Below are 14,738 nucleotides of genomic sequence, written 5' to 3'. Positions count from 1 at the left end.
TGTTTTTAAAATAGTCAAAATCACTACTGTAGCTCAGCAATTAAATGGCACCAATGCTCCTGCCAAGAAGTGTTCATAACTTGGAAGCTATATTTGAAGTTGACCTGATTCTACAATTGAGATCATGTCTGTGTTTTAATTTGGAAGAAAAATTGATCATGGTGTTCCACAAACAAGGTCTACTGAGTCATGGTGCTGCTATTCCTATTGCAAACACCTACTGATCTAAGAGTACAGTGACTGATGAGATGATGTAACAAATCATTCCATGAACCTTTAAAAGAGACACTTAAGAGTTGGAGTTTTCCATTTCTTCTGTGAATACTAAATTTTCCTGATTTTTTGAAAGATTTATTTATTTTATATATGTGAGTACAGTGTCCTTGTCTTTAGTCACACCAGAAGAGGACAGCAGATCCCATTACAGATGGTTGTGGGCCACCATGTGGTTGCTCTTGATTGAACTCAGGACCTCTGGAAGAGCAGTCAGTGCTCTTAATCCTTGAGCCATCTCTCTTGCCTATCCCCTGGTATTTTTATAAAAATTCTCTTCAATGCAGTAATTTTATCCCCTTGATATTATTATTATTATTATTATTATTATTATTATTATTATTATTATTATCTTCCATCATGGTAGAAATCATTATGACCCAGTTTAATTTTTAAATGTGATTCAATATTATTCTATTCTAAGATTATCAGACAAGGTTTGCAACTTAGAAGGTTCAGAGGATGAGGACTTTTCCATGCTTCTTTAAATATCAGAGGAAGGCAGGATGACATTAACACAAAAGGTTTGAGCTATTCATTCTAAAGCCACTTCAGTTTTCCTAGGATTTCATCCTTCTATTTTATGATTTTGATTTCTTTTTTTGTTGTTTTTTTTTTGTTGTTGTTGTTTGTTTGTTTTTTTTTTTTCAAGACAGGGTTTCTCTGTGTAGCCCTGGCTGTCCTGGAACTCACTTTGTAAACCAGGCTGGCCTCAAATTAAGAAATCCGCCTGCCTCTGCTTCCCAAGTGCTGGGATTAAAGGCGTGCGCCACCATCGCTTGGCTGATTTTGATTTCTTACATACTTTCTCAACGTTAGAGTTTCAAATTTTTAAATGAAATTAAAAAATATATCAAGTACAGCTTCATTCCATTTGGAAAGACAGAGGTGTTGTCAGTAACACCTTTTGTTTCTTCTGGATTTTACTCTAGTTTCACAAAACAAGTGAGAGGTCACAGATATGTTCATTTATCCCTTTTCTGGCTGCATCTGTCAAGGACATCTTTGGTGTTTGGATTCTAGGCAGGTGTCCATATAACCTCTCTGATTGTGATGGGTTAATTCAGGAGTAGTCCTACCTTCTTCACCTTCTTGTGCTTCTTGGTCATCTATCAGGGGGATCACTTCTGGTTGTTCCACAATTGTGGCATCTTCTTGATTTGGTGAAAGGTCTAAATGGAAGGAGGCAGAAAGAGAATTGAGGATGTTTAAGTTGGAATCATTGAGACAAAACAGTGACTACAGAGCAAAGTCTTTTTATAACCTTCTAATATCTACCAGAACACACACACACACACACACACACACACACACACACACACACACACACACAGAGAGAGAGAGAGAGAGAGANCACACACACACACACACACACACACACACACACACACAGAGAGAGAGAGAGAGAGACAGAGACAGAGACAGAGAGACAGAGACAGAGAGACAGAGAGACAGAGAGACAGAGACAGAGAGACAAAGAGAGAGAGAGAGAAACAGAGAGAGTTACATATACTTATACACGTGGACTCACACACACAAACATGCACTCAAACACAGAGTTACACATACCACTATCTCCTATACAGTCATACACATTCATAGACTCATTTTTGCACACACACACACACACACACACACACACAAATGCTTTTTATAGGGAAGTCTCATTCTTTCCAACAATCGGCTCCAGTACCTTCTGTTTCCATAGAGGAGCTTGGGGATTCTGTCTCAGTTTTCCCCTCACTCTTTGTTGAGTCATTCTCTTGTCCTGTCATAACAGTGATTGAACGAGAAAAGAAATAAGATGTGCATGTCTATAGCTTTATTCCAGGTCTGAAGAGCAAATTATTCAGACAACTTCTTCTAATCACATCCAAAGAGTGCTTTAAAATGAAAGTGGAGGGCACCAATGTCAATTTTTAAATAATTAAATTTACATCAATTATTTTATGTGGAAGTATCCTGATAATTTGGGCAAATAAAGAAGCAAAACACTATTCTTTTTCATGACACAATTAATATGCAGTTTATTAATCAATTGGACATTTGCAGATAACGATCTGAAAGGCTTGGAATTTTAAGATCATTTTCTAGACTACCTGGGTAATATTTAGATTTCTATTAAGATACAGTGATTTTGTATAGTTAGGATCACCCTTCCAACCTAAAACACTACCTGTACTTCCTTCCTTCATCAACAGCACATAGGAAGATGACTAAGGAATAGAACAGCACAATATCTCAGTAATCCCTTTAGGTGCTGGCTGAATGTAGAAAAGATCAAACAAAGGCTGAAGGCTGTTCTTCCATATCCCAACTTCTCCCCTGTAGGGTTTTGAACATATAAATACTCACTAAGATAGGATAATGAAATCTGTTCATTCTTACCTCATGCTAATGAAAGATTTTATACTGAGAATGTTTAAATTTAAATAAATAAATAAACAAACCTGGATTATGAATTGGTTGTAAGTACAAAAAGGGTAGACACATGAGAGCTAGAAATGTTTACAGTGGTATATCCTTGTGGTGGTGACATTATTCTTTCAGCTTGCCCCTACTTCTCCCTGTAAAAGGCTTACATTCCTCTGTCTGTGTCAGAGACAGAGTGGGGGCATCACATTCACATTAGGCTGTTTTGATGTGACTTGGTTTAGAAGTGACCAGAGGACAGACATCATATGAATTTTTGCAGAAGCTTCAGACCCACTGCGAGTTACCCACAGCTCCCTGCACTGGGAAGAATGTGTTCTGGATTTGGAGCAGAGTCAAGTAGAGCCAGGCTTGAGCACAACAAATCTGGAAAAGAAAGCCACTGAATTGTAGGGCTTATTTGTTATGCAGTAATACTGACTTAGATAACCCTTCACCCTGCATCTTCTGCTTTGATAAGTCTATTCTTAGACCATCCATGATACACCTTCCTCTCAGTTTCTTCTCTGCCAGTATAACCTCAAAACAAAATACAAAAAAAAAGAAACAAAACAAGCCAAACACCAGTTTTGTTTTAATGACAGTTCCTCATGAGCTCATTTTTGATCCAAAGATCGGATAAAATAACGAACATTAGTATTTATTTACCTATGTGGTAGCTGAACTTAGACTTCTCAAGATGTCTTAGGTAACTTTGTCCCATCATCCCCAAAGTTCAGTGGTGCCCTGAATATGGATGTCTTAAAATGTTTCTTTTCTCATTTTCCTTCTTCTCTCTTTTCTGGCTCAGGGTACACAAGATTGAAACTTTGTTTCTTTTCTTTTCCTTTTCTTTTTTCCACTGTATTATCTAAGTTTTAAATTGCCTAGCAAAGAGGAATTTTAAAATGTGGATTTGATCCAAACCTTTCTTCTTGCTCTTCCTCATTCATCCCCAAATTATGGTCCATTGACAAGCAACAATGGAATTATCTAGAAGATTTTTAAAAGCTCTCAGGTTTCACTCTACTCATACAGAATTATGACCTACATATTTTCTTCAAGATCTCCATTTGAACCTATATATGCTAATGCTCAGGAAGTCCTGGCCTACAGAACTTGAGTGCACCGCAGAAAGGCAGACTTTACCAAGGCACTTCACATCTATTATCTCTGTTCACTGAGCCTACCTCTGAAGAAAGCACTGTGACAGCCTTTCTGACTTTTAAACACATCACCAGCTCTGTCTGACTATAATGAAAATTTCTCTTTATGCTCTTCTTGAAAATATCTTTATTTTACAGTTTAAAATTTAAATGTGTAGAGCAAAACACACAAATCATAATTATAGGTCTTGACGACTCTTCACATATATTCTCACAACTATCTTCATGTGTAATCCCTCTCAGATAAACAAATTCTTCTAGCACTAGTGGTTTTATCTAGTTGGTGCTTCTTTGAATTACCTCAAGCAAAAGTACATGCTTTTTTATTTTTTTCAAGTATTTTGTGTGTGAGATTAGTCCTAATTTTTATATGCATCAATTGACCCTTCTTACTAGCTGCTGTCTGAATACATGATGCTACATGAAATTGAGTAATTTCTAGTTTGGGACTATTCTGAATAACAGTGCCAAAACATTTCAGTGTGTTCCTATGTGGAAAAATGTATTCATGTCATTTAAACATCACCCAGAAGTGAAATTGCTAAATAACTGGGAATTATTTTCTTAGGTGTATTAAATCATATGAAACAGTGTGGTAAAATGTCTGTTTTAATTTCCCCTTCCTTGTGATGACCAGACTTCCATTTTCCCACCACCTCTTAGCCCACCTCCATCAGTCCTGCTGACACAGAACCATACAGGTTAGATTTCCTTCCTGAACCCATTTCCTTTGCCAACCAAGTCCTCTGGGTAATGCCCAGCTGCCCTGAGTAGGCTGCTATCCTTAATAGACCTTAATTCTCCTGCTCCCTCTCTGTCCAGCTTCATCACACATGCTGATCTGGAACCATACACATTAGATTCCATCCCGCATCCATCTTCCCTGCCCACTGAGTCCTCTGAGCATGCCAAACTGAGCAACCTGATAGCCCAGGTGGACATCTAATTTTCTACCACCTCTCTGCCTACCTTTCTTGAATCTTTGGCTCTTGAACCATACAGACCTGCAGATCCTGGTCCATAATGACCTGCAGGACAGGAACCATCCAAGCCAAGGATACCCATCTGAGGCCTGTTACACCAGGACCATCTAGGTTAACCCCTTTCTCAATACCTACTACAACAGAAACACCCAGGGACCAAAGCCATCCAGATCGCTAAAGGTCCTCAATAGAACACAATTAACAAAAGCCAAGGCAACACGACACCTTCAGAGCACAGCTATCCTTCTACAGCAAGCCCTGGATATCCTAACACAACTGAAGCATAAGAAAATGACCTTAAATCCAAATTTATAAAGATGACAAAGGCCTTTAAAAAGGAAATGAATAAATCCCTTAACAGAATAAATGAAGATATCATCAAACAGGTAGAGGAAATAAATAAAAGTGTGCAAGAACTGAAAGTAGATGTAGAACCAATAAAGAAAACACAAACTGAGGGAATCCTAGAGATGGAAAATCTAAGGAGAGAACAGGAACAACAGATGCAAGCATCACCAACAAAATACAGGAGATGAAAAAGAGAATCTCAGGTGAAGAAGATACTATAGAAGAAACTGATATATCAGTCATAGAAAATGTCATATCTAAAAAAAAATCATGACACAAAACATTCAGGAAATCTGGGATACCAAGAAAAGACCTGACCTAAGAATAATAGGAAGAGTGAAGAGTCCTGGTGAATAGAAGAAGGTGAAAAGTCCTGGCTCTAAGGCCCAAAATTATTTTCAAAAAAATCATAGAAGAAAACTTTCCTAAACTAAAGAATGAAATGCATATAAACATGCCAGAAGTATATAGAACACCAATTAGACTGAAGCAGAATAAAAAAAACTCCTCCTGCCACATAATAATCAAAGCACAAAATCTATAGAACAAAGACAGAAGTTTAATTGTGGTAAGGGGAAAAGAGCAGGTAACACACAAACGCAAACCTATTAGGATTACAAATGACTTTTCAACATAGACTCTAGTAGCTAGAAGGGCCTCTAAAAAACCACAGATGACAACCTAGACTACTACACCCAATAAAATTCTCAATTACCATAGATGAAGAAAACAAGATATTTTAAGAGAAATCCAAAGTTAAACAATACCTGTGTTGCGGGAAACATTAAAAAATGGAACCAGCATGTTCTCACACTCGGACTGGCAATTGTCAGCCCCTGGCTGTCTGATAGGCCATGCATTGGCAGGCAATGAATGGCTGACCTGTTTTTATCTCATGGAGACTCTGACTCAGAACTCCACAATCTCCCCACCCAGCTCACTAGGTTCCCACTGGCAGGTTGTTACCACACCAACCCCATGCTTCAAATCTCCCACAGCCTTTGTGGTGCACATCTGGCAAACTCACACTTTCTCTGCTGAAGTACCTCTTTCTCTTAAACCCAGTTGAATGGCTGTGTGAAGGGAAATGTCACATAGACTTAGTTCAGAAACAATGGTGACTCAATCTCTGGGTACAAGAACTAAAACCTTGTCTTCTAAGCCATATTAAATCTGATTCCTTTGGTGGCAAATCCTGACAGATCCACCATGATACCAGGAAACTATAGCAGCTACATCTTGCCCTTATGCTATCCCCATTCCAAAAACACCTAACTCTCTCCTGCTTCCTCTCTTCCTCCTTCCAACCTGGAAGTCCCTCCTATTCTTCCAGTGATTGGCTCCTTTATTTATAGGGAGATTGGTTCACAAGAACAGCACCAGGCCCATCTACAACATATCTGTATACAAATCCAGCCCTACAGAAATACCAGAAAGAAAATACAACTCAAGGAGGCTGACTACATTCAAGAAAACACAGAAAATAAGTAATTCTATACCAGCAAAAACAAGGGAAGCACATACACACACACACACACACACACACACACTAACTAACACACACTAACACTACCAACATCAAAATAGCAGGAAGTAACAATCACTGGTCTTTAATATCTCTCAACATCAATGGATTCAAATTCCCTAATAAAAGGATGTAGGCTAACAGAATGGATGCAAAAACAGGATCCAACATTCTGCTGCATATAAGAAACACATCTCAGCAACAAAGATAGTGATTTCCTTAGAGTAAAGAGATGGAAAAAATAGAAAGGTTTCCAAGCAAACAAACCCAAGAAGCAAGTGGGAGTGGTCATTCTAATATCTAATAAAATAGACTTTCAAACAAAATTAAAAGAAACAGGGAAGGATACTTTGTACTCATCAAGGGAAAAAGATACCTACCAAGATGATAGCTCAAGTCTGAACATCATCTATACCTCAAACACAAGGGCACCTATATTTGTAAAAGAAGCACTGCTAAAACTTAAATCACATGCTGCACCCCACAAATTAAAGTGGGAATCTTCAACACCCTATTCTCACCAATCAACAAGTCATCCAGATAAAAACTAAACAAAGACATAATGAAACTAACAGAGGTTATAAATAAAAAAGACCTCACAGACCTCTATAGAAATTCAAGAAATTAGACAGCAACAATCCAAATGCCACCGCACCCCCCCCAAATGGAGTACAGAACTAAACAGAATTCTCAATAGAAGAATCTCAAATGGCTGAGAAGCACTTAAAGAAATGCTAAAACATCCTTAGCTATCAGAAAAATCCAAATCAAAATGACCCTGAGATTCTATCTTATATCTCTCAGAATGACTAAGTTCAAAATCTTAAGTGATAGCACATGCTGGTGAGTATATAGAGATGGGGGAACTCTTCTCCATTGCTGGTGGGAGTGCAAACTTGTACAATCACTTTCAAAATCATTTTGATGGTTTCTTAGAAAACTGGGACTAGTTTTCCCTCAAGACCCAAGTATACGACTTCTGGGTATATACCCAAAAGATGCCCCACTATACCACAGGGACACTTGTTCAACTATGTTCATAGCAGCTTTATTCATAGTAGTCGGAATCTAAAAACAACCTAGATGTTTTTCAACTGAAAAATGGATAAATAAAATGTGGTACATCTACACAATAAAATACTATTCAACTATGAAAAAACAAATACATTATGAAATTTTCAGGCAAATGAATGGGACTTTAAAATACCCTGAGGAAGGCAGACCCAAAAGGACATGCAAGGTAGGTACTCACTTAACAAGTGGATATTAACCATAAAGTACAGGACACCCACACTCCACTCCACAGACCCTAAGAAATTAAACAAGAGGAAAGGTCCAAGAAAGGATGCTTGAATCTCACTTAGAAGGTGTACTGGCTAGTTTAGTGTCAACTTGACACAGCTGGAGTTATCACAGAAAAAGGAGCTTCAGTTGAGAAAATGCCTCCATGAGATTCAACTGTAAGGCATTTTCTCAATTAGTGATCAAGGGGGAAAGGCCCCTTGTGGGTGGTGCCATCTCTGGGCTGGTAGTCTTGGGTTCTATAAGAGAGCAGGCTGAACAAGCCAGGGGAAGCGAGCCAGTAAAGAACATCCCTCCATGGCCTCTGCATCAGCTCCTGCTTCCTGACCTGCTTGAGTTCCAGTCCTGACTTCCTTGGTGATAAACAGCAGTACAGAACTGTAAGCTGAATAAACCCTTTCCTCCCCAACTTGCTTCTTGTTCATGATGTTTGTGCAGAAATAGAAACCCTGACTAAGACAGAAGGAGAAATAAAATAGTCATAGGAGTCAGATGCAGGGAGGAAATGGGGAGGGGATGGAAAGGGTTCAGGATAAGGTGTGGGGAGAGACTGGAGAGAGAGCCAGAGGGCCAGGAGAATGAATGGAAATCTGTAGTTGGTGGGGGTTGGGGGTGAGGGGCATCTCACAGACCTGCCAGAGACCTGGGATGAGGAGACTCTCCTGGAATCAATGAGGATGACCTTAGCTGAGATTCACAGCATGGAGATAATGAAGTCTGAAAAGGCTACTTCCTACAGCCAGGCAGCAACCATTGGAGCCATAGAGACACCAACCTACCCATAAAACTTTTGACCCAAAATCTATCCTGTCTACAAGAAATGTAGGGATGAGGATGGAGCAGAGACTTGGGGGGGGGATTGCCAACCAGTGATTGGCGCAACTTGAGACCCATTTTATGGGCAAGAACCAATCCCTGACACTATTAATGCTCTGCTATCCTTATAAAACAGTTGGGGAAGAATTGTGGGTCCATAGATGGTAGGAACTCCACAAGAAGACCAACAGAATCAACTAACGTGGACTTTTGGGGACTCTCAGAGACTGAACCGCCAACCAAAGAGCATACATGGGCTGGACCTAGGCCCCTGCATATATGTAGCAGATGTGAAAAGCTCAGTCTACATGTGGATTTCCCCAACAACAGGAGCAGGAGCTATCCCTAAAGATGTTGCCTGTCCGTGGAATATGCTCCCCTAATTGAGTTGCCTTGTCTGGCTTAGGTGGAAGAGAATGTGCCTAGCCCTGCAGAGACTTGATGTGTCCGGGTTGGGGGCTTCACCTTCTCAGAGGAGAAGGGGATGGGGAATGGGGGAAGGGACTGTGTAAGGGATTGGGGAGCAGCACTAGCGATGTAAGGTGAATAAATAAATAAATGAAATAATTAAAAAGAAAAGAATCTGTTCCCCTTTTACCTCTGGCATAAATATGTGAGAACTGTACTTGTTCCCTTCATTCTATAGATGATATAGTGTTTCCATTGGTCATACCATTATCTGAGAAGTTGTAGTAGCAATAAAAAGTCTTCAGGCCAGTTCCATCTTTCTCACTGTTGGGTATACAAGAGAGAGCAGCTATTCCTTCTGATATAAGTTAAGTGCCAGTGGTGTGAATTAAGTGAGGTCTAGGGACAGGTCTCCACAAAATGTTTACAGCTGCAAGAACACAGGCACCCCACATGAAAAAGGTTCTATCCAGAAAGGCATTAAACAGAGTTCTATCTTTTTTTAAAAAAAAAACACTTTTAGATGATTTTTAGATTGCAGAAAGTTGAAAGGGAAACAATATATTGACTGTTAAAATTGGAAACATTTGTTAAAGTGAAACCAAGTGACATTTACTAATGATAAATGATACATTTACTAATGATAATGATAATCATAAAATTAGGGTTGTAAAATAAATCCCAAAGAATGAAGAGAGAGAACACTAACTATATTTCTGGTTGTTTTTTTTTTTTTTTTTTAAAGGAACCACAGGATTTGAATTCTAAATCTTTTCTAGATAAATATCTAGAGGTATGCACATCAGAATTGCAGAATTGTGGCATGAAAACATTTAATCATGCAAAAAGTAAAGAGTCTGTTTCTCAATTTGTCTCCTAGTAAACACTTTACATAGATACTTATTCTCAGCCACAAAAAGGAAGGGTTTAAAAATTGAAAAGTAGGGGCTGGAAAGAGGACTCAGCAGCTAAGAGTACCCACCACTCTTAGAGAGGGCCTGAGTTAGGTTCCCAGCATCCTCAGATCACCACCGCCTATAATGGCAGCTCCAAAGGATCTGACATCCTCTTCTGGCTTCTACAGCTCCCCTGTACACTCATGCATGTGTGCTCAGGGATGAGTGCACACACTCGTGCACTCAATTAATCACACACAATTAAAAAGTAATAAAGATAAAATCTTGAAAACCCAAAACATAGACAAGGAGATTGTACTAAATGGATATACGTTTGGAAGGCATATGCTCAGGAAATCAAAAAGTATAAAATGTGTCTTTGTTGTTGTGGCAATACATAGTATGAGCAATAAGAAAATGGTTTAATGAACAGGATGTTGAGACAATTAGAAAAAAAATTATAATATGGGGTTAACTGAATCTGTATTCCCGAGTCACGGTCACTCATATTTGGTGCCAAAATAAATATCTTATTTCTTGAAGTAGGAGTTATGTTTGGTATAAGGCTGTCACTCTCTGGATTTCTTTCTTCTTGTCTGTTCGACTCCTTTCACGATTTAATGCAATTGTATCTGTGCTTTCCTCTTTCACTAGCTTGTGCTCCCTAGAGCTCCCCAGATCATATTGTTTCAAACACTGTTGTTTTTAGACTAAGGCTAAACAGGATGTTAGACTTCAACCTCTCTGGGTCCCAGGTTCATCATTTATGGATGAGAAATGGCTGTGGCACTAGACAACCTTTTAGGCTCCTATTTGATGTCCTGATGGTGCCAGTCTATCTAGTGAATGATGCCTACAGACAAGACACCCTTCACTGCTAATGGAGGGGGCAGCATCCTCTACCTTTGCAGACATGGGGACACGATCATCAAATGTGCTCATCACACCTGGTCTTTTCTGGGCCCTTTAAGTCATATATGTGGCCTCAGTATCTCTGTATAATTGTGTGTAAAGAGTAGGGAGTTCTTGGAGCACCGTTACTACATCTGCTGAGGGTCTCCATGCTGCACTGGCTTCAATACTGGGACAACCACTGTTCTGTAGAGCCAGGCACTGCTGAAAAGGTTAGGTCTGCCTGAGTGTGTATAGGGGTGGGGGTGGGAGCAGAGGGGGGGATGGGCAGCTCTGGGCGCACAGCAAGGTTGCCTTGACTATAAGGCCTGACCTTCACTGACAGGCTGAAAGGTCATTTCAGGGCTTTGGAGGGAATATTTTTCTCCCCTGCCCTCTTCATTTGTCTCTATTCTTAGGGCAGTTTCACCTGAGTGCATAGTATATTTTGGCAATCATTTCCTGAATAGAAATCTATACTTTCTTTTGTTTTCTCATTTCTCCCCACTGAAATGTGGTGTGAAAATTGAAGGTGACATAAAGTCTCCAGCTTTGAAATTTAAGAATGATACCATTTGCTCAATCCAGAGCCCGCCAGGATCTGACATTCTAAAGGCAAGAATATGTGTGAGCTCCTGCACCCTGCACCTGGCCCCTGTGTTGAAGGGCAACTGCTGTGTTCCCAGCCACTCAGGCCCAGCGTTTCTTCCTGCTTTCTTGGCCCCATGGGGCCAGCTTTGTTTGCCTTTCATTCAATGTAGTAGAATCCCCACAGCCCTCTGAACTAATCCTCCAGGCAGAGGAGACAAAAGAACACAAAGGATTTCATAGTTTATGTATATATTTTTCATACAGCAAACTCAACCATCCATACTAACAGAGAGGCATTAGAACAGATAACCCAAAACTCCACTCCCTTTCCTTCAGAAATGGATCACATGATTGTTTTTTGAAGCCCTGATAATTAAGTTTGGCTCAAGCTAATGCTGTAGCTTTGGTTAATTTGCATAAAATGGCTCTGGGGACATCAGTCTGGATTTGAAGTATTTCTAGGGGCTAAACCTAAACTGACTGTGTAAACGGACTGTTTGGGGACAAATGTGACAATACAGCTGCATGGTTTTCAGGCTACTAGATGCTCAGATTTTTTTAGGAATAGAGACTTTGTTTCTTTGACATTTGTCTTAACAAAATTATGTCTTTTTGTTCAATTTGAAAATTGCTGCTAATATTTAACATTGAGTCTTTGCCAAGTCCAAATGCCCCAGATTAAAAGCTAAAGATGAAACTATACTAACATAAATTTGATTATTCCCCTAAACATCCTTGGTACTCCTGTAGGGCCCATAAAACTGACTCTCCTAATGTAAATCACTTGTAAAATAATTTTCCTTGTACTTACAACAACTGCAATTTCACTGTGGACACAATACCTGTATGTATTGAGAATTGTGCATGATTTTTACAAAGACAGGTATGGTCACTTTTATAATTGTGAGTTGGTAGCTTTCTCCTGTATACACACACACACACACACACACACGTACACACACACACACACGTATATACAGATATGCAATGCATATGTATATTTTGGTTTATCTGTGTAGGTGCATATGTGTAGCTTTATATATACATCTTGTGGTCAAAAGGAATTTATCCTTTATATCCTTTATTTATATCTTACTTCATATTTTTCTAAAATCATCTACCTTTTCAAAACTGTGTGTTGAAAGGTATATAGTATTCCATGTTGTGATGGATTAATTTTGGGGGTGTTTTAAATGTTTTTGCCTGTACTATTAAATGCCATATTGTAATGGATAACTTATGAATAAACATCTCTATGTGTTTTAAATATGTTATATCAAAACTATTGGTGGTAAATTGATGGCCTTTCATTAATAGTGAATGAGTTTGTTCAAAAACTATTTCAATTAATTTCATATGTTTTCAATTATTTAAAAGGAGAAAGTAGATTATTTCCATTTTATGTTCCTTCTTCTAAAAAGTAAAGAAATAAGGTCATCTATTTTTCATATCTTATTAACTAAGGTTGAATAACTGAGTCTTGCTCATTTTCTTCTTGGGATACTATTTTTTGTTCTTGACATTTTGTTTATCTTATTGATATGTGAGTTACTTTTTCTAAATTAAGAATATTACATATTTATCATTCAGATGAGACTAAGCTTCAAGTAGATATCATTTAGAACCGGACTTGATTTTTACATATCACATCAGATTTATCAAATTTCTATAATCAGACATAGTAACTCACCTTTATTTCTGACATATGCAGACATGAGCATACATCCATACATTACAATTCATCCAATATGTCTTTATTTTATCATTCACACAAAATTATGTGTGTGAAAACCAAAGATATTTTTAGGTTATTTTTTAGAGATGCTTTAGGTTCAAAGAAAAATTAAAAACAAGGTATAGAAATATACCATATGCTCCCTACTCCTGATGGAAGCCTCCTTGCTTCCCCAAGGGTCTGCATTCACAGTCTGAGTAGTTTATTTGCTAACTGGTTTTAACACAGTACTTTCTCACACTGGGGTTCATTTGGGTGTTACACGTTTCACCAGGTGGGCTTAATGCACAGTAACAGATGCCACCATAATGTCATTGAGGTATTTTCAGTGTCCTTGGGTTCCTCTGTCTCCTTCTTAGTCATCTTTGCTGTGCCCACCCTGCTCTTAGCAGTCACTGATCGTTACAGTCTTTGTGCTTCTGTCTGAATGTCATATAACTGGACTCATATAGCCAATAATGTTTCCCGATTGCTCTCTTTCACTTAATAATACGCATCTAAATTTCTTCTCTCTCTTTTTATGTCTTGATAGCTCATTCTTTTTAGTGTTGAATAAGTTTTGTTTCTTTTATTCTAATACTTTAAATCACTTTTATATTTCATCTTTCCTCCTGCTGGAGTTTATGTCAGAGGAAAGATTGAAGATGAGGCTCTGTTCATCTTCCCTCTTCCCCCCTAGATGTCCAACTAGTTGTCTTAAGGTCACTTACTGAGCCATCTGTCTTTGAAGTGCCAGCCAGCATGTGTACTTGGTCCTACTTCTAGACTCGTTAGTCTGTTTTATTGATCTACCTGTCATCTCCTACAGCAGGACTACACTGTTAATCACATTCTAAAATCATTCTATGTTATTCTTGGTCTATTTGTTCCATCATTGCTGACTGTATTATATCTGTGAATTCCCTGCTGTATTTCCAATAGGTTTTGATTTGTATTGTGGCTTGCCTTGGCTTCTGACACATTAAGACCCATCACTGTTATATTCAATGAGGGACTCAAAATTTCATTGGTATAAAGTGACTAACTCTTTCTTCTTTGAGAATTTTGGCTAGATAGGTTTCAAATCCATCTTTCCTGTTCTTGTTTGATGTTTATTTTCCAAATATACCTTTCCTTTTCCTGACTCTATCCTTTTAAGCCTTAATAATTTTATTGAATTTAACTAAATTATTTTGATTCTTAGACTCGATAAAATAACCTAGCTATACATTCATGCCTACTTGTTTGTATTTCAGCCCCACCATTTGACACATTATACATTCATTACAATGTTACTTACATTTATTATTATATGAATTATTGAATATACTTTAGTGTTCAGAATGCGCTTGCAAAAAATCAAGAAAGTAAGATGCCTTGTTTTAATTCTCTTTGTGATTACTGTACAATTTG

General features: G+C 38.4%; 1 protein-coding gene across 7 annotated transcripts in view; it reads right to left on the bottom strand.

Moving 5' to 3' along the window:
• The window catches only part of Macrod2 (mono-ADP ribosylhydrolase 2), a 1,935,542-nt gene that overhangs the window by 72,347 nt on the left and 1,848,457 nt on the right, over positions 1-14,738 (bottom strand). For 5 of the 7 annotated variants that reach the window (XM_021155700.2, XM_029471903.1, XM_029471913.1 and 2 more), the window contains exons 15-16: positions 1,967-2,041; positions 1,353-1,445 (exon numbers count right to left, since the gene is read on the bottom strand). In XM_021155700.2, coding sequence (XP_021011359.1) covers positions 1,353-1,445; positions 1,967-2,041 — 168 coding nt within the window. Of the gene's footprint in view, positions 1-1,352; positions 1,446-1,966; positions 2,042-9,498; positions 9,558-14,738 lie in introns of those variants that run through there. The other 2 variants (XM_029471916.1, XM_029471912.1) reach the window with 2 other exon arrangements.

This window comes from Mus caroli, chromosome 2 (genome assembly GCF_900094665.2).
Source record: "Mus caroli chromosome 2, CAROLI_EIJ_v1.1, whole genome shotgun sequence".
NCBI classification, from domain to species: domain Eukaryota; kingdom Metazoa; phylum Chordata; class Mammalia; order Rodentia; family Muridae; genus Mus; species Mus caroli.
The sequence above is the reverse complement of the archived record's forward strand: the minus strand, read 5'-3'. Positions and strand labels throughout refer to the sequence as shown.